The 19,748-nt window shown below is 43.0% G+C and overlaps 1 protein-coding gene and 1 long non-coding RNA gene across 2 annotated transcripts in view; one reads left to right on the forward strand and one right to left on the reverse strand.

Annotated features, from left to right (window-relative positions):
* LOC143933829 (myelin protein zero-like protein 3) overlaps window positions 1-19,748 on the forward strand; it is a 33,808-nt gene that overhangs the window by 2,285 nt on the left and 11,775 nt on the right. Inside the window, exon 2 of the mRNA XM_077456892.1 lies at window positions 10,303-10,466. Coding sequence (XP_077313018.1) covers window positions 10,303-10,466 — 164 coding nt within the window. The remainder of the gene's footprint in view (window positions 1-10,302; window positions 10,467-19,748) is intronic.
* On the reverse strand, window positions 15,634-16,596 carry LOC143933830 (uncharacterized). The gene is made up of 2 exons (XR_013263153.1): window positions 16,268-16,596; window positions 15,634-15,936 (listed from the first exon to the last, which is right to left on the reverse strand). It is a non-coding gene; the product is annotated as an uncharacterized LOC143933830 (long non-coding RNA).

Consider the following 19,748-nt stretch of genomic DNA (forward strand, 5'->3'; position numbering starts at 1 on the left):
GTGGTTAATGGTTACACAAACTATCACATTGCTATGATCTTTTTAAACAGACTATAAACTGAAGGACTTATGAATAAATGGTGGTGGAACGAATCATCTGAGTTTCCATTATTTCTTATGGGGAAATTTGCAATCCAAAGTTTTACTGTATTTGTCACCTGCCAGAGTTGGTTATGAAGATGGACTACGGTGGGGTATTGTATCCTAAATGCTTTCCAATCAGGTCCATCTTTCTGTTTTTACAGGTGGATCTGATTGAAAGCTCCATGCAGCCCTATGGACAGGCAGTTGATAGAGATAAGGCAATGTAAAAATGTAGTTAAAACACAGAGACAGTTTTGACAATTCCTTTATAAAAAAAAAGGCTGTAATTCCTGCAAGCTGCCACCCAATCAAGTGCAGCCAGGACATTTCCCCACCCCGCAGCAACATGTACACAAAAGGGCAGGGATGCTGGTGACATTGCTGACTTGTCCTTGTCCTAAGATGGCCAATGTTGTTGACCTAATATGGCCATGTGGCCTTTGTACTAATATGACCAATGTCATTGATCTAATATGGCCACGTGGCACATTAGGTCAATGGTTTCATAAGCATCCCCACCCCTTTGTGTATGTGCAGCTGCGGGGATTCCCCGAAGTTTATTCGGTGGGAGTGATAGCTTCTTTATGGGTTTAGTCTGAAGCTAAGTTTGGACCAAACCCATGAACACCATGAACACCCAATCATGTACTCATGCCTTTCATGCAACTGGACAGTTGAATTGAATATTCAACAATTTTTTTTGTCTGTGAAAATTCTCAGTTTCTTCAGTAAATCAGTTTACCATGGTATCCTTTAGTGGAAAAATACAGTATACATTTTTTTTTTTTTTTTTTTTTTTTAATCATACCTGCGTAAAAATTTAAATAATGCAGCAAATTGCTGGCACCTTTATTAGCAACAGTAAAGAAAAGATTGTCTCTCTAGTTTAGTCTATAAGATACAAGCCAGTGTGGGGCTGGCTTTAAAATTAACAAGACTGAGAGCAAAGTTCAAAGATTAAACCACCACCAAATTAGTAAAACTAATATTTAAATGTTTACTTGAGCTGAGACAAACAGTTTTTGTCACAATAGAATGAACCTTTATTTTTCCAATAACGGGCAAAACCGTTTTAAGTTTATGCAATCATTTTCACCTTCTTGTCACATACCAATTTTACTGATATATCTGTGAATTAAGAATTTCCAGTAGTTCATTAGGAAATTCTACCAAAGGTACCTGTGTATGGGGTTATCTGCAGAAATTCCTTGTTAGATAAACCAGAAAGTTAGGCTTGGTTCACACCTACAGTAAGCAGTTTGCTTTTGAATCGTTTCTGCGGTGCATTTTGTGTTTTTGCACACGCGTTTTTTGAAGCGTTTTTCACACGTGTTTTGCATATCATATATTTTTTTTTTTTTTTACTATTTGTTGTTAGGCAAATAAAAAAACGTAAAATGAAAATCGCGGGAAAAACACACACTTTTCTGCAGCTTCTCCATTGAAGTCTATTGAACCTAAAATGCACCCTTTTGCTTTTAACCACTTGCTGCCGCCATATAGCAAAATGTTGTCCGCAAAGTGGTTTTGTTATCCTGACCGGACGTCATATCATGTCTTTCAGGATAACAAGCCAAGCCGTGCATGGCGGCGATCGTTTTTGCGGCATGTCAATCTGACACACCGTAACTCCGATCTAGGTAAAGAGTCTCGGACGGAGACACTTTACCAAGTGATAAGCTGTGTCCAATCATGGCTGATCACAGTGTAAATGGGAAAAGCTGCTTTTCCTCACTTGCGTCTGTCAGACGCGAGTAGAGGAGAGCCGATTGGCTGCTCTTCTTCTGATGGGGGGTCTGTGCTGATTATCAGCACAGCCCTCCCCCTGAGGATGCCCACACTGGACCACCAGGAACGCCACCAGGACCATCAGGGATGCCCACCACTAGTCACCGCCAGCAATGCCAATCAGTGCCAAATAATAATGCCTGCCAAACAGTGATGCCCATCAGTACCATCCATGCCTTTCAGTGGTGCCTTTTGGTGCAACCCCGGTGCCGTCAGTGCAGCCCCATCAGTGCCCATCAGTGAGAGAGAAAACGTACTTATTTACAAAGTTTTGTAACAGAAACAAAAAGTCTTTTTTTCTTTTTTTTTTTTTCAAAATTTTCAGGTTTTTTTTTTAAATTTGTTTAGCAGAAAATAAAAATCCCAGAGATTATCAAATATCACCAAAAGAAAGCTCGATTTATGGGAACAAAATGATAAAAATGTAGTTTGGGTACAGTGTAGCATGACCGCGCAATTGTCATTCAAAGTGCAACAGCGCTGAAAGCTGAAAATTGGTCTGGGCAGGAAGGTGTATAAGTGCCTGGTATTGAAGTGGTTAAATAAGGGCCCTGACCCTTTCCAAAAACACAGTGGCTGAAAAAAAAGCATTGAGGTGAATGTGTCCCATAGGAAACCATGTTAAATGGACAGTAGTGCGTTTCTGAAAAACGCATAGGCGTAAACTGAGCTTTAGGATGAATTCAGTTCTATTTCCCATTTCCTTACTACATACTATTAGCGCCTGTTATAATTTTTCATTGTATTGTTTTAAATAAAAAGTGGAAGGTGTTTTTCTCAAATAGATTTTAATTGACAAGCTCCACATGTATGTGTGATCTGTCAGATTTTTATTGCTGTGACTTTATTGGGGAGATTTCATCCTGTGACATCAGGACAAAAAATAAAAAATAAAAGCGGGGTCACCAGGACAGAAAGGGACAGTCTTCAGTAAAACCCTCAAAGGTTCCAACCCTTTTCCATTATTTAGATCTGAACTCCAGGTATGGCAATTTTACTTGGACCACTGAAAGTATGTGCCATAGCTGGAATTCACTGTAACAGACACCACTACTACAGTGGTTGTCCAGCTTTTGGGTCTTATGCCAAGCGTCTGCCCTGCTGCTTACTGAACACAAGGGGGTGCTTGTTCGACACAGGTGGCATTGAAAGAACAGTTTGCATTTGCCCACTAAATACAAAGTGTTTTCCGATGAGATGAGGTGGATATTGTGACATCACTGCTCAACCTCTGTCTTCTCCAATCATAGAACACTTTGCATTCATTGTTCTCTGAAAGGTGCCCAACTGCCCATGCTGAGCGAGTTACCTCCTGTGTTCAAAATGCAGCAGGGCAGCCGATTGGCATGGGACGAAGAAGCTACTGTCTATTACAGTGATTTCCAGCTTTCATGTGGATCCCATAGGTATGGCACATCCACACTTAAATTGGTCCAAGTTGGACTAATGTAACTATGTAAAATTTGCCATAGCTAAACTTCAGCTTTAAAAAACAAAAACAAAAAAAAAAGGTTTTTTTTGTCTCCTCATTTGAAAAATTTCCTGTCCATGTGATCCTCTACCACCAGAAGTAGGTTGAATTCTTACCAGTGTGGACTCAGACCACCCTTAATAGACTCTAAACCTTTCACACTCTTAATTAAAAAAAAAAGAAAAGAAAAGTTTAAGTCGGAGTTTCAAAGTAAGAAGAGAAGGGAATAATCCATATTGCTGAGCAGGCAGGCCGGGAACATTGAACCTTGTATGGCCGCCTTAAGCCAGCCATAGACGGTGTGACTTTCTTTTCTGCAACCCTTGAAAATCGCTCAATTCCACCATCCTCAGTCGGTGTTGATGGGGAGAATCCCTCCCGTGGAGCTATTGTGTTCTCCCGGTGGGTGGTGCGGAGAGCCATCCCAGCTGAGAGAACACACAGGGATTATTGCTAGCGGCTACAGCCACTGAAAATAATCGCATAAAAAAATCTGACAGGCTGGTTGTTACCAAGTTGATTGGTACAATCAGCCTACCCATACATGGTTAGAATCGTGGCCGGTCCCTCTAAACCAGCAGAGATTCCAACCATCTATGGCCGGCTTTAACACAACACATATCATACAAAATAGCACGGGAGGGATAATGTGCACATTGATGTAAAAGGGACCCTTATACCAACTCTATCTAATGTAAGCTTAACACAAAATAGACATGGTAGATGCAGAGTGCTTAAAGCAGAGTTCCAGGCAGGGCCGTTTTTAAGGCAGGGCAAAAAGGGCAGCTGCCCTGGGCCCTGTCATTGTTGTGGGGCCCAAAGCAGCTGCCTGATGCTTGCCAACTATCCTGGTTTAAATTCCCTCGTCCCTTGAGGTTTTAGTCCTGCGCTGTGTTCCAATATCTCAGTGTGAAGTGCTGCTACTAATGCTGCCCAGCTCTGCCCTATTGCTGTGTACAGATGACTCACTTTCAGACCCTCTGTTTACATGTAAATTACCGGCATTCATATGTAAATAGCGGTGGCATTCATATGTAAATAGCAGTGGCCAGCAGGATTGATATGTATAACATGCCCCCCTGAGGTCATATCCACAGTAATCTCTAGCAACCAATCAACAAGCAGAAATCATGTGCTGTAACCTCTAGCAACTAATCGGTGAGCCGCAATGTGTGCTGTAACCTCTAGCAACCAGTCAGTGAGCGGTAATGATACACTGTAACCTCTGGCAACCAATCACAATATCTGCCTGATCTGATTCAGTAAACTGATTTTGAGTCTAGCTGCTATTTATTGTATGTCTTAGAGCAGGTGGAGAGCGAAACTGCATGGGGGGCCCAAGAAATTTTTTTTCCCAGGGTCCAATCAATATTAAAGACGGCCCTGGCAATTTTTACATAGTTACATTTATCCAGCTTAGGCCAATATTAGTATGTGTGTGCTCTAGCTGTGGAAGCTGGAAATCACTGTAGTAGGTGCCGCCAATACAGTGATTGCTGCTGGGTTCTGGGCTCTGTGCTGAGTGGCTGCCCTGCTCTCAGCACGGGCGCCATTCAGAGAACACTTTCTATTATATCAAAGAATGCTAAGTATTCTCTGATTGGATGAGGTAGAGATTGTGATGTCACCACTCTGCCTCTCCACCTCGGCCGATCAGAAAACACGTTGTAGTCATTAAGAAAATGGAAAAGTGTTTCTTGAATGGCATCTGTGCTGAGTTACCACTGCATTGCCCACATAGGAGGTAGAGTAGCTGCTTGGCACAGGACCTGGGAAGTGAGCAAGTGGAGATCACTGTAGTAGCTCTGTCTGCTACAGTAATTTCCAGCTTCTATGTGGATCCCACAGGTATGGTGCACACATACAATGCCTTGAGAAAATTTTCATACCCCTCAAAATTTTCCACATTTTTGTCATGTTGCAACCAAAAAGGTAAATGTATTTTATGTGATAGACCAACACAAAGTGGCACATAATTGTGAAGTGGAAGGAAAATGATAAATGGTTTTCAACATTTTTTACAAATATGTGAAAAGTGTGGCATGCATTTGTATTGAGCCCCTTTCCTCTGATACCCCTAACTAAAATCTAGTGGCACCAATTGCCTTCAGAAGTTACCTAATTAGTAAATAGAGTCCACCTGTGTGTAATTTAATCTCAGTATAAATACAGCTGTTCTGTGAAGTCCTTAGAGGTTTGTTAGAGACCCTTGGTGAAAAAACAGCATCCTGAAGGCCAAGGAACACACCGGACAGGTCAGGGATACAATTGTGGAGAAGTTTAAAGCAGGGTTAGGGTATAAAAAAATAAAATAAATCCCAAGCTTTGAATATCTCATGAAGTACTGTTCAATCCATCATCCGAAAATGGAATGAGTATTGCCCAACTGCAAACCTACTAAGACATGGCTGTCCACCTGAACTGACAAGCCGGGCAAGGAGAGTATTAATCAGGGAAGCAGCCAAGAGGTCCATGGTAACTCTGGAGAAGCTGCAGAGATCCGCAGCTCAGGTGGGAGAATCTGTCCACAGGACAACTATTAGTCGTGCTCTCCACAAATCTGGCCTTTATGGAAGAGTGGCAAGAAGAAAGCCATAAAAAGTCCCATTTTCTGTTTGTGAGAAGCCATGTGGAAGAAGGTGCTCTGCTCAGATGAGACCAAAACTTTTACTTTTGGCCTAAAAGCAAAGCACTATGTGGAAAACTAACACTGCACATCCCTCTGAACACAGCATCATGTTGTGGGGATGGTTTTTCTTCAGCAGGGACAGGGAAGCTGGTCAGAGTTGATGGGAAGATAGATGGAGAGGAATACAGGGCAATCTCTAAAAGAAAACCTGTTAATCTCTTAGATTGTAAGCTCTTCTGAGCAGGGCCCTCTTAATCCTCTTGTATTTTATTGTATTGTAACTGTATTTTCTCCTTTTATATTGTAAAGCGCTGTGTAAACTGTTGGCGCTATATAAATCCTGAATAATAATCTGCAAAAGACTTGAGACTGGGACAGAGGTTCACCTTCCAGCAGGACAACGATCCTAAACATACATTGGAGCTACAATGGAATGGTCTAGATTAGTAGATCTCAACCTTTTTAGTGCCATGACCCCTTCCCAAGTTGTGGGGACCCCTAACAGTAAAATTATTTTCATAGCATGGGTTGTTAGCACCCAAGGCAAGACAAGTGATTTGCACCCTAACCCACAAGCATTTAGCGCTCCCTGAGTCCCTTCCACTCAACCCCTTAACTCTTTATGTTTGTTCTCCTCCTTTCTTTTCCTTTTATAGCTCTCTATCCTTCACGTGATTTTTTTTTAAACAGTTTTCCCCTCCACCCCCCATCCTCCCCCCAACGTCCCCCTCGCCGCCCCTCTCCCCCTTCCCTCCCATTTATCTACCCTCCCTTTCCCCCTGGCTACTCTATAGGGACTCCTTATTAACTTCCAGCCAATGTAATGTCCCATCTGTAGACTCAAAAATCTGTGCCCCCCTCCCGGGGTCATCACACGCAATCTTGCTGGATATAAAAGTGCGTAAGTTACTTTATATAGCTGCAGGGTGGCCTTAATTGCCCGAAATTCCGCTCTGCGTCTCTGCAATTCGGGAGAGTAATCTGGATAAAGTGAGATCCTTGAGCCTTTAAAGGAGATGTTCCCCATCTCCCTCGACTTGCGCATTAGTGTCACCTTATCCTTATAATTAAAGAGCTTCAACAACATAGGTCTAGGACGACCTCCGGGCGGCGGGGCTCTAAAGGGAAGCCGATGGGCTCTTTCTATCGCAAAAAACTGTGAAAAGCCTTCTCTTCCAAACATATCTACAAACCAGGTCTCCAGGAATTTTATGGCATCCAGGCCTTCACTTTTCTCAGGCAACCCCAACATCCTGATATTATCCCTGCGGGATCTATTTTCTAATTCATCCATTTTAGTAGCATAGCTGTCCAATTGCTTTTTCATAGTCTTAACTTCCAACTGTATTGGATAAATATCATCTTCTAGTTGACTTATTCTCGTTTCCACCACCGTTGTTCTTTCAACTACTTTTTGAATATCTTGACGTACTAGTGATATTTCCTCCTTCATTCCTGTTAACTGAACTGCCAGCTCTCCCAGGGACAATTTACATGCGTTTACCGCTTGCAAAACATCCTTCAAAGTTGGGGCCTCCTCCACCGGTGGGCCATTACTCACAACTGGCTCCATGTCGCCTTGAGTGTCCCCCTGGCTCTTATTACTTTTGCTCTTACATTCAGATACTGTCATGGCCAAAGATGCCGTTTGGCCTTGGCTTTTTCTATCAGTGGGACCCCCATGATGGATTTTAGTTTGTACCGTCTGTCCCCCCTTTGTTGGGGTTTGAACCGGGGTATGCACAAACCGCTCTAATTTTGCTGCAGCTGTCATTGCTGCCTGGTTACTTTTTTCCTTTTCTTTGGAAGAGCGGAGGTGTTGTGTCCCCGTGCCTTCCTGCTGCGACTGATCCTCTCCTCGTCGCCTTGACATTTTTTTAGCTTATGCAAGGAGGGGAGGGGAAAAAAAAGGGGGGTTCCCCCGTCTAGTTCCAGACTGGTGAAAGGGAAGGGAAGAAAAAAAAAGAACAAATGAAGGGAAACCAGAGACACAGATGCTATGTACAGTGGTTTCACCTCCCCGGGTGAAACCCAGAAGATGATCCTGGAGTTAAGTCCCTTCAAACATAGTTATAATTCCATGCTACATAAAGGGGGAGAGAAGGGGAAGAGGAAAAAAAAAAAAAAAGGCTCTCTTACAGGCTACTGTTTACGGGTACATACTACCAGAATATAACCTGGGTTTTTCTTTTTTTTTCCTTTAAAAAAAATGTTTAACTGTATCGTCCGTTACTACCTTTGTATCTCATTTGAATAAATATACAAAAAACGGAAGGGGGCGTTTAGGGAATGTCACTGGGATGTCATTAAACAATAGTAAGAGAGCTCTTGCGTTCCACAGAGAGTCCTCAGCAGATGGATAGCTGACAGATAACTATATAAGCGTATACACCATACAGTTCATTTCAGTACATATTATAGCTATAGCTCTTGGATCCTTCACTTCTGGGAGAAAAAATAAAAATAAATAAATAGCCAGGCAAAGAGGAGGTGACCTGTGTCCTACTGGCTTGTCTCTCATACATCAGATGAACAGCTTAACAATCTGCGGACCGAATACCTCAAATACAGCGGCCGTCTGCTTGTCCTCACCGCTGGAGGGCTCCTCCTAACCTATTTTCCCCCGTAGGGGGTACTCACGAATACCGCGATTAACATAGCAGCGTCTCCGCTCCTGCGCTTGTCCGAGATGTCCTCGGCCGGCTTCGGCTAGCGTCAATAGCTCTCGGCCGTTCCCGGCAGTCTTCGGGTACTCCGGCCCTTCCGCTCTACCTCGAGACTCTCCCTGTATGCTCTGACTCGGCTCCTCCCCCAGCTTCACGTCGACCTTACTCGGCCTGCGACTTACATCTCCGACGCGGGAGAGACAGCGTGGCGGCGTCGCACTCTTCTCGGCCCCACTACATTCTCACAACGCTCACTGCTCACCACGCACATCCGGTCACTCCCCCTCCTATAGCTCTCTATCCTAATGTATTTATTTATTTATTTTCCCCATCCCTCTCTCTCTAGCCATCTTTCTTGTTCTTTCTCTTATTCTTTTTCTCATTTTTTTCTTTGTTCCTCCCCCCTTTTCCTATTCCTTCCATGCATTCTCTATTTGTATTCCTTCTCTTACTCCTTGGTGGTGGAGGAAATGGGATGAGTGGCAGTGCTGGGGAGAGTTCTGATCAGACAACTTAGGTGCTCTTGATCAAGGTCATCTGCTGATCTGAGAACTGTAGTGGGGACTTTTAATGGCAACTATAATCACAGGTAGAGTTACTCACTGTGTCTTTGACTTTGTGGTGTCTCGTAGCAGTGACACCTATGCCGAAATCAGGAGATCGGGTCTCCTCCAGCCCCTCCCACTTCACATTCCTCACCAGTCAGCTGACCTCTAGTCTCTGCCCCCCAGCCATGCCTTGAATGAATGGGCGGCTGTGAAGAGGCTGAGTGGACGGCCGCGGGCTCCAGGAACAGCCCAGCTGGACGGCCACAGGCTCCAGGTCAGCCCTGCTGGGTGGCCGCAAATAGGCTGGGAGAGCGGTGCGGGCTTTAGGAACTGACCAGGATTTGGTGACCCCTGGCAAATCATCATTCAACCCCCAAGTTGAGAACCTCTGGTCTAGATCAAAGCATATTCATGTGTTAGAATGGTCCAGTCAAAGTCCAGACCTAAATCCAATTAAGAATCTGTGGCAAGACTTAAAAAAATGCTCTTCACAGATGCTCTCCATCCAATTTGACAGAGCTTCAGCTATTTTGCAAAGAAGAATGGGCAAAATGAAGAATGGGCAAAATGTCATTCTCTAGGTGTGCAAAGCTGGTAGAGACATCCCCAAATAGACTTGCAGCTGTAAATGCAGCAAAAGGTGGTTCTACAAAGTATTGACTACAGTTTTCACATATTTATTCGTAAAAAAATTTGAAAACCATTTACCATTTTCCTTCCACTGCACAATTATGTGCCACTTTGTATTGGTCTATCACATAAAATCCCAATAAAATACATTTATGTTTTTGGTTGTAACATGACAAAATGTAGGCAATCTCAAGGAGTATGAATACTTTTTCAAGGCACTGTAATTACATCGGTCCAAGATGGAATACTTGGAATGAATCTTTCACATTTCTTTTTCTATGAGTAAGCGCTAATAAATGTGATCCCCATCAGAGTTTGTTTTTAATGTACATCCTATGCAGTAGAATATGTCATAGATGTGTGTCTGGGTAGCCGTCCAGCTGCATAGATTTAAATTTTTTTTGTTTGGCGGACAAGTAGGAATGCTTTGCTACATTGATATATGCTGGCCATATTCTTAATTGTTTTATCTCTGTTTCTTACCAGGTATCCCAGGGGTTCTGCTCATAGACATCCGAATGGACTCAGCAGTATATGGCGTTGTAGGAGAGTCCATCAAGTTATGGTGTAGCTTCTACTCAACTATCCCTAATTCTAAATTTGCAGCTGTGGACTGGAGATACCGCCCGCCGCAAGGCCCTGCTATTACAGTGAGTTATAGAATTAAAAGGGTAACGTAAAAATAACAAACACTTTAAGTGCTGTGCTTACCTTTGTATAATGGCATCACTATGGCATCACTAGGGCTGGTGTCACCTGGTGCGGCAAAATATGGTGTCACCCCACATTCTGCAGGTAGCGCACGGTCACGGGGTGCACCCCCGAATGGCCTCTGTAAATGATGATAGTATAGGGTGATATAGGGCAGGTTGGGTGGTATAGTGCCAGGTTAGTACTCTATGTAGTGATGTGTACAGTGACTTACAGCATGCCCGGAGATGAAAACACTCGGACTGCTGTGTTATCACCTTTTTTCTCCTTCATCTGTGGGATCAGCCAGAGTGAAGGAGTCCCCGAGGGACAGCTTAAGATGGGGGAGTGGCAATTGTTGCACAAGCAATTTAGTACAGTATGTAGCAGTGGGTGATGGCCCGGTGTCACCCCTCTGGTGGGTGTCACCCGGTGCAGCCCGCTCACCCCTCCCAGCAACGCCACTGGTAGTCCCCAAATGACGCTTCAAGTTTGTTGTATTTTTACCAGCGAGTGTTGCTCCACATGGTTTGCAAAGGGTCTTGTTGTCCTTTTAAAGCCTTAGAACACATGTAAAATATGTAGCCAGGAGCTGGCTATTATGCCTGCAATTCAGAGACATTTGCAGTATTATTAATGTGGGGTTGGCTCCCTCATGTGTTGACTGGACTCTGTGTCATTTCCTTTTTCTTGTGACAAAACTCAGAGCAAAGCATTGTGGGATGTGTAATTCAGAAAGCTGACGTTTCCATTCCAGCGAGACTGGCTTGAACTACAACATCCAGATTTGCTCGACTAGAAAAACAGACTGCTAGGAGAGGATATAAAAGGGGCTGCCGTGGCCTGCATTGCTCTCTTGGGACTCCGGTGTGAATCTGCTAGCAGGGAGCTCTGTGTGATTGTGAGCTTCTGCTGATTCGTGGCCTACACAGCGGGGAGCCGTTCAGCTGCGCCCGGAAGGACCTCTGCAGACAGCATTGTTTTTCTTCCCAGCAGACCGGAGGCTGTTCCAGGTTATCCAGCGACGCCTGCACTTCAGATAAGGGTAGGCCGCAGCATGGTGTAGTGGACGCCAGATGCCATTTCCCAGAGCCAGGATACAGAGGGAGTTCCTGAAAGAGGCTCATCCAACACCTGCATTGCTTCAACAACTTCTTTATCCAGTGTGGTGAGCGGGCATAGCCAGGGCCGGTGCCATAGCTCCCAACTGTCCCTGATTTAGAGGGACTGTCCCTGATTTGGAGCAATGTCCATCTGTCCCTCATTCCACCTCATTTGTCCCTTATTTTGGCCTGATGTGTATATAAAATGCATGTTTTAGTTTTCAAAAAGTGTTTCCCAGTGCTAAACCTTTCATCCAATTTCTAACTTGCTGCATTTGTAAACTTTTAAAAGCTAATATAAAGGAATAGTAGTGGTAAAAAAAAAAGTCCTTGTGGATTTAATTAACCTTTTTTTTTGGTTAATTCTCCTTAAAGGGAGTGTGGCAGGGTGTGTGTCCTATGCCTACATACATTTGTTAGTAGGTGTTCCTCATTTGTTTACCTATGTGTCACACGTAGGTGCTAGACATGCTGTATTTTATCGCAGTGCAACGGGCCAGATCGCAGGGAATGTCGCACAGAGCAGCATGCCACCTGACATTGCAGTGAATCTGTCCATTTTTCACACTTCAAATAAAGCTTGTAAACGCATAAACCACACACTTTCAGATGCCACTGGAACAAGATAATAAATGTTATTCAGTTTACCTGTCAGTGATAATTGGAGGAGATTTACTAAAATTGGAGCACTCAGAACCTGGTGCAGCTGCATGGTAGCCAATGAGCTTTTAACTGCAGCTTGTTCAATTAAGCTTTGACAATAAAACCTGGAAGCTGATTGGTTTCTATGTAGTGCTGCACCAGATTTTGCACACTTCCATTTTAGTAAATCTCCCCCATTATCTTATGACTGGTCAGTGTAATGTGACACGTCGGAAACTTATTTATGGAGACTTGTAAAGAAAATGACAGGTCCACTTTATGTAGAATTCTAGTCACTCTAGTAAAAGTTTCAGATTTAAACCAGCCTTTTTAATACAAAGAGCTCACTGTAACACAAATTCGTCTGAAGCGTCATACAATACTTTGTACATTTCAGCGCAACTGCGTTCCCAACAATGGCCATCTCAATGATGCTTCTAAGGTTGCTACATTTCCTGGGGAAAAAATACCAGCCCTCTGATCTCTTCCCTATTAGTAACATTGGCAGCAAGCCCTAAGGCCAGGCCAGTGAATTACCAGCGTGACTCCAGGTACTTGTCGGCACATTACAGGGTAATCATTCATTAATATACTATGTGGTTGTACTTGTGTTATTTCCGGAGGATTTTAACTAAGGGTCCTTTCACACGGGGCGGATCAGTTCTGATCCGCCCCGTGGATGTCCGTTTGCTCAGCGGGGATCACTCCGCCGATCCCCGCTGAGCAGGGAGATGACAGGTCTGTCTCCGCACACTGTGCAGGGACGGACCTGTCACAGCGCCGCTCTCCCCTATGGGAGATCGGATGACGACGGACCGCAGTGCCCGTCGTCATCCGATCCGATCCGCAGACGGATGGAAAAATAGCTTTTTCCTCCGTCACACTTTTTCGGATCGGAGCGGGTCGGATGTCAGCGGACATGTCACCGCTGACATCCGACGCTCCATAGACCTCTATGGAGCACCCGTTCAGGTCCGCCTGAAAAACTGACAGGCGGGCCTGAACGGGACGTTAGTGTGAAAGGGGCCTTAGATGATACCAATAATGAAAAGTTAGGTTTATAACAAGAACTACCAAGAGGTGACAGACGAATCGCAGCAAAAACACACACTTGTGATAACTGGGAATGCAGTCTAGACAGGTTTAGCAAGTCTAATGGATGGTGCATAATTTAAAGTGTATTTTAAACCCAACACCATGGTGTAATATATTGCAGCTTACCAGTCCTTTAGATGTGTCAGCAGCATTCTTTTTTTTTTCATCAGGGTTTATTGTTACTTATTTATTATGTTAATTATAATAATGTTAATTATTTATTTATTTATTGTTACCTCTTTAGAGGAGCAGCATTGTCACCCTATTGCGTTTGGACTACAAAACTCGGGTTGCCACTTTTTTCTTCAAGCCAAGCCCAAACACTTTAGCGGCACAGGGAAGTTTTGTTTTTTCCCCATAGTATACACCTGGGATATGCAATTAGCGGACCTCCAGCTGTTGAAAAACTACAAGTCCCATCATGCCTCTGCCTCTGGGTGTCATGCTTGTGGCCATCAGTATCTTACTATGCCTCATGGGACTTGTAGTTCTGCAACAGCTGGAGGTCCACTAATTGCATATACCTGGTATACACTATAGGATTATAAAAGACCTGGGACATCTTTGGGTGCCCCAAGGAGAGTGGTAATGCAGCGCACCGTGGCAAACAGTGAATGGGGCCAAACTTCTCTTGCTGATATCATCGCCGCCCCCCCCCCCCCCCCCCAGTGCCCCATTCACTGATGCCAAACCTCCAGCTCCCGGATGGCAACAGATTTTTTTTGTGACTATCTCAGTTACTTGGAGAGAAACAGCCCAGTCTGAATAATGTGTCCGGGTTTCAGGCAGACTGAAGCTCAGACACATAATTTCAAACCTGGACTGTCCGGGTGAATCCAGGCATACCTATACAAAACACTTCTTCTCCCTCTCCTCATCTCCATAACATCAGGGAGAGAGGGACAAGGCTGATCACATTATTTGAAATTTAGTGTGGCTTAGGAAGTTAAAAGCTTGCCTGGTTTTCTGGCAGGATTAACAGGTATTTTTCTGTACTTGCAGTATTTTTAGAGCGACAATATGAGGAAATGTTCATATATTAGTTATTTAGATACACACATGTGGCAACTAGGAATGTATTTTAGAGAGGGTCCATCAATAAGATGGATTGTGGGTGATTCAAAGTGTATCTAAATCCAACATCATAGTGTGTTAAAACTACAGAACATCACTGTATCTCCTCTTCTCCATAACGTAGGGGGAGCCGTGTCATAGTCCACCAAAGTTAACTGGACAAGGCTGAGCACTTTTTTTTTTTTTTTTTTTTTATTCAGTGTAGCAAAGGCAGAGAGCTTGGGCAGTTGCAAGTTCTTTTGATTTCTGTCAGGATCAACAGGTATGATCAACAGTTATTTTTCTCTACCTCCAGCATGTAAAAATTTGTATTTTTTTTTGTTTTTGTTTTTGCTAGAAAATCTTAGAACCCCAAAACATTAGATTTTTTAGGCCCCAGAAAATAAAATGGTGGGTGTTGCATTTTTTTTTTTTATGTCAAACAGTATTTACGCATCAGTTTTTCTTGGAGGGGAAAAGTTCACTTTGATAAATCAAATGCACAAAAAGACAATATAAAAGCACACTGTGACCAGAGCAACATAATGTTACCTTAGTAACATTGTACTGCTATGGGGAAGTGATCAGGGTGTTTTTTTTACACATTATGTTTGCATATAGCAATGCATTACATTGCTATGAGCAAGCGTTTCCCTGAATGAAACTGATTCATTCAGTCTGTTTTTTTGTTTTGCTGTGATTGGCCAGAGCTAATCACATGGTACAGATGGGCTGTGATTAGCCCTGTCTGTACCATGTGATCACACTGACTAATCACAGCGAGCAACACAGTTATATTCAATGAATGGCATGAAAAGAAGCCATCTATTGTTTACCACTGTCATGCAGTCAGGGGCGGATTGACAACTCATGGGGCCCCCGGGCAATAGGAGATTATGGGGCCCCCAGGCAATAAGAGATTATGGGGCCACACAGTATACAATCACACAGTATACACATACATGTACACATAGTATACACAGACACGTTTCTATTGGCTGAGAAGGTACTGGAGAGGATTTTGACATACTGTCCCTGGTTTTACTGAGCCTGGCAACCCTGATGGGGCCCCCTAGTGGCCTGGGGCCCTCGGGCAGTGCCCGAGTTGCTCAATGGTCAGTCCGCCCCTGCATGCAGTGTTAATTTTGTCGACTAAAATTTACAACAAAAATAGATAGGGACTTTGGGATTTTAAAGGCACCAGTATAGGTTCAAAAAATAAAAAAATAATAAGTTAATATTCTTTATATATAAATTTATTCAAAAATAGAAAAACATACATGATAGAAAGGGTTAAAAAGAGTTTTTGACACAAAGAATATGTCCACATATATGAAGATCTACATCAGATACACATCGCAAACCAGAAAATACAAAGGTTCAAGATCTATACAGGAGAACTAGTCACCCAACAAAGAACATATAAATTGATGTATATGGGTGCTATGGTGAAGAGCTGATGTAGAATCCACAGAACTTGCCAGACATGTTTCGCGTTGTTAGGGAAACGCTTCTTCTGGGGTGTGAGTAAAAAACACTTCAAAGTTCAAAAGAAGAAACAGAATACATGAATACATCTTGCAAATAGATTACAAGGCCTTAAGTAAAACATATATCTTGCTGCATGCATATTGTTCAGAAACATATATACACCAAAAATATATATAAAAATGAAAAACCGGTACTTGTCAGAAAGGGACCACGTGGAATTAGGGGCCATGTGTGCCGGACATATATAGGGCACTGTGGGGGCATATACGTTAAATATGAATATTAAATATTAATTAAAGATGAATTAATTAAAAGGAGTAATGCATGAAAATGTGTATAGGTAATCCAAAAATTAGATGTCCTACCCCAAAACTTACTGTAGATGGCGCTGATAGTACACAATAGAGATGGTGTTATTTATATAGTGTAGTAGCTTGATTCATGTAGGTAGAGCTGGAAATAGACATGTCATCAGTATGGACAGAGAATTTCCATAGATGCATATGCAAATACAAAATGCAGTTATACAGGCACTCACCGCGCTCGACAGGTACAGTCTATGCCAGCCAGAAAGATAGGGAGTATGCTGATGTCCTTTTTTATTATTTATTTGTGCAGTAGGGTAGAGCTGCACAAGCCAAGTCTATAAGGATACAATATAAATGCTAATGGTGAGTCTGTCCCAAAATGAGAGGGAGGGAGAGGAGGGAGAGGAGGGAGAGGAGGGGGAGGGGGGGGGCGAGAAGGGAAGGGAGCCGAAGATATATGAACTCAAAAATAGGTTATCATGTACTAAGGGAAAAAGGAAGTGCTTACCTAGTATGTGTACTGGCGTGAGACGTCTGCCATACACGTGTAAAGCTTGGCAGAGTGAGAAGGCATCTAAGGGAGACGCTGGTAATTGCGTCTCCCTATGTACGTGCATACCCTGCCCACCACTGTCTGACTGGCGGGAACGCCAGTCCGTAAAATGTAGTGGGCCGGCCGATGCCTCGGGGCGTGCAACACCCCCTCAAACGGCCCAAACCCCCCCGCGCGCGACTGCGTCATGCCCAGGCGCGAAGGGGGCGGGACGCAGGGATAGGCAACGCCCGGGGACGGAGTCAGGAACATAGGGTCATGTGATGTAGATTCGGCCCACGTCCTGACTCCTAATGCGCCAGAGAACAGAGAATGCCAACGGCGCTTACCGGCTGCACAGTGTCCGAACGGCCGGCACAGCGCCCCCTACCGCAAACTCCCTGAATGACAAGACTGTAATAAACCTAGAAAAACCATATTATAAATTTACCAAGGAGATAAACTTAGTGTAAATAGATACAGATATATGATCCCAATGGACAGAGAGAAGAACAAGTAACGCGAGCATAAACAAATAATATATTGAAAACAAAAGAAAGAAAGGAAGATAAATTAAAATACAGAAGGGGAAGGAGAGATATGTGGAAAGTCTCATAGAATAAGGTCACTGTATAGAATGTATTGAAGGGAGAGATGTGTGCTGAAGGGATTAGTTATACAATCGTCAATTTTGAAGGAGCAAAAAGCATTATAATGAGAGAAACAAGGTAAAAAATTGTTTATAGAAAGGGTTTGTAAGAATGCGATTTGTTTATTCCAGGGGGAAAAGTCGCATTGAGTTTTTCTATCCACAAAGTCTCCCTTCTCAAAATAGATTTATCCCAATCTCCACCGCGGGGACTGGGTGGTATCACATCCAATGCGATAAACAATATCACTGATGTGTTGAACTTATGGTAAAGATCCAGGTGTCTACTGATGGATGTCACCATTTTGCCCCCTGATGAGAAGTAGACATGGTCCTTTAATCGTTTTGCCTATGTAAAAAGCTGAACATTCACACATCATCAGATAGATGACGCCTCGTGTATCGCAAAGAATTTTGGGATAAAAGTTTTTCCGTTTGGCAGAACAAAGGATTGGCCAGTTCTGATCAGGGGGCAAAATGGACATTTTCCACATCTAAAAATACCATGAGATGGGCGGCTCCGGGGATTCAGATTGAAGTGACTTGTAGTGAGAATATCACGTAGGGATCTAGCTCTGCGGAAAGTAATTTTAGGTTTCTTTTCTATATATTTAGCTACAATAGGGTCCTCTGTAAGGAGGGGCCAGAAGGTATCCAGAGTATCACGTAGTGTTGAATGATGATTGGAAAATTTTGTTATGAAATGTACCCTATTTATCTGCTTCGACTTGTCTTGTGATTTGTATAAGAGGGTAGCACGAGACTGGCGTTTGGCCCTATTATATGCTTTACGCAATGTTGATTTACTGTAACCCCTGGCTTTTAGATGTTTTTGAAGTAATTTGGCTTGAATCTCAAAGTCAGAGGTATATGTGCAATTGCGTCGTAGCCGAATATATTGAGCATAAGGAATGCTCCACAGCAAGGGGTCTGGGTGTGCACTGGTAGCGTGCAAGAGGGTATTGCCCGCCGTCTCTTTGCGATAGAGACTGGAGGCAATGTAACCACTCTCATCTTTTTTAATGGTGAGGTCAAGGAAGGTAATTTGAGATGAATGACTTGAAAAGGTAAATTTCTAATTAAAATTATTTAAATTTAATTGTGCAACAAAGGATATGAGCTCACTGACAATGACTAAAACATTTTAGTCGACTAATGAATATTATTTTAGTCGACTAAAATATGACTAACTAAAACAACTGAGATGACTAAAATACGACTAAAACTATAAATGTCTTTTCGCTAAAATGGGACTAAATCTAAAATGCCATTTTAGTGAAAAGACTAAAACTAAATAGAAATTTGACTTCAAAATGAACACTGGTCTGTAGTGCATGTTCATACCTCCAATAAATAACCGATTTTTCACTCCAGCAGTATATAATGAGTTTGGAAATTGCATATAAATGTTTACTAATGCATACACACATTAGGTTTTAGATGACTAAAATTCATTTTAGTCGACTAAAACGTACTGGAGATTTAGTCGACTAAATGCAACTAAAACTAAAACAACTGCAGAAGAATAAAATGGGACTAAAACTAAAATGCCATTTTAGTCCTAAGACTTCGACTAAAACTAAATTGAAATTTTCTGCTAAAATTAACACTGCTGTCATACGCCATGGCAATCACATGGTACCGGCAGCAAGCCAGTACTCGGATCGATCATTGGCTGTGTCACATGGTACCGGCAGCAAGCCAGTACTCGGAACGATCATTAGCTATGTGATCGATCAATTCTGACAGGACGTCATATGACGCCCAGTTAGGATAACTGAACTACCCCTCGGCCATCAATTTTGCTATTGACCGTGCGGAAAGGTGTTAAATGTCACTGCCTGCCTGAGTATTGTTGCTGACCATGTCCATCCCTTTATGACTACAGTGTACCTGTCTTCTGATGACTACTTCCAGCAGGATAATGCACCATGTCACTAAGATCAAATCCTCTTACCACTTCTTGAACATTATACTGCACTCTAATGGCCTCCACAGTCACCACATCTCAATCCAATAGAGCACCTTTGAGATGTGGAGGAACGGGAGATTCATATTGTGGATGTGCAGCCAACAAATCTGCAGCAACTGCGTGATGTTATGTCAATATGGACCAAAATCTTTGAAATTGTTTCAAACACCTTGTTGAATCTATGCTACGAAGAAAAAGCAAAAGGGGTCCAACCCGGTACTAGGAAGGTGCACCTAACAAAAAAGTGGTGGTGAGTGTAGATAGATAACTTGGCATCATAGTTTCTCAGATGGTAATGTGGATACCAAATATTGTTACTGTAAAAAAAGGATGAAAGTGACCAAAGGACAGAAAAAAAAGGGGGAAATAATAAGAGCACAAAAGTGACAGACCTAGC

This window comes from Lithobates pipiens, unplaced genomic scaffold (genome assembly GCF_037356315.1).
Source record: "Lithobates pipiens isolate NorthernLeopardFrog02 unplaced genomic scaffold, aLitPip1_a1.2 Scaffold_27, whole genome shotgun sequence".
Lineage (NCBI taxonomy): Eukaryota > Metazoa > Chordata > Amphibia > Anura > Ranidae > Lithobates > Lithobates pipiens.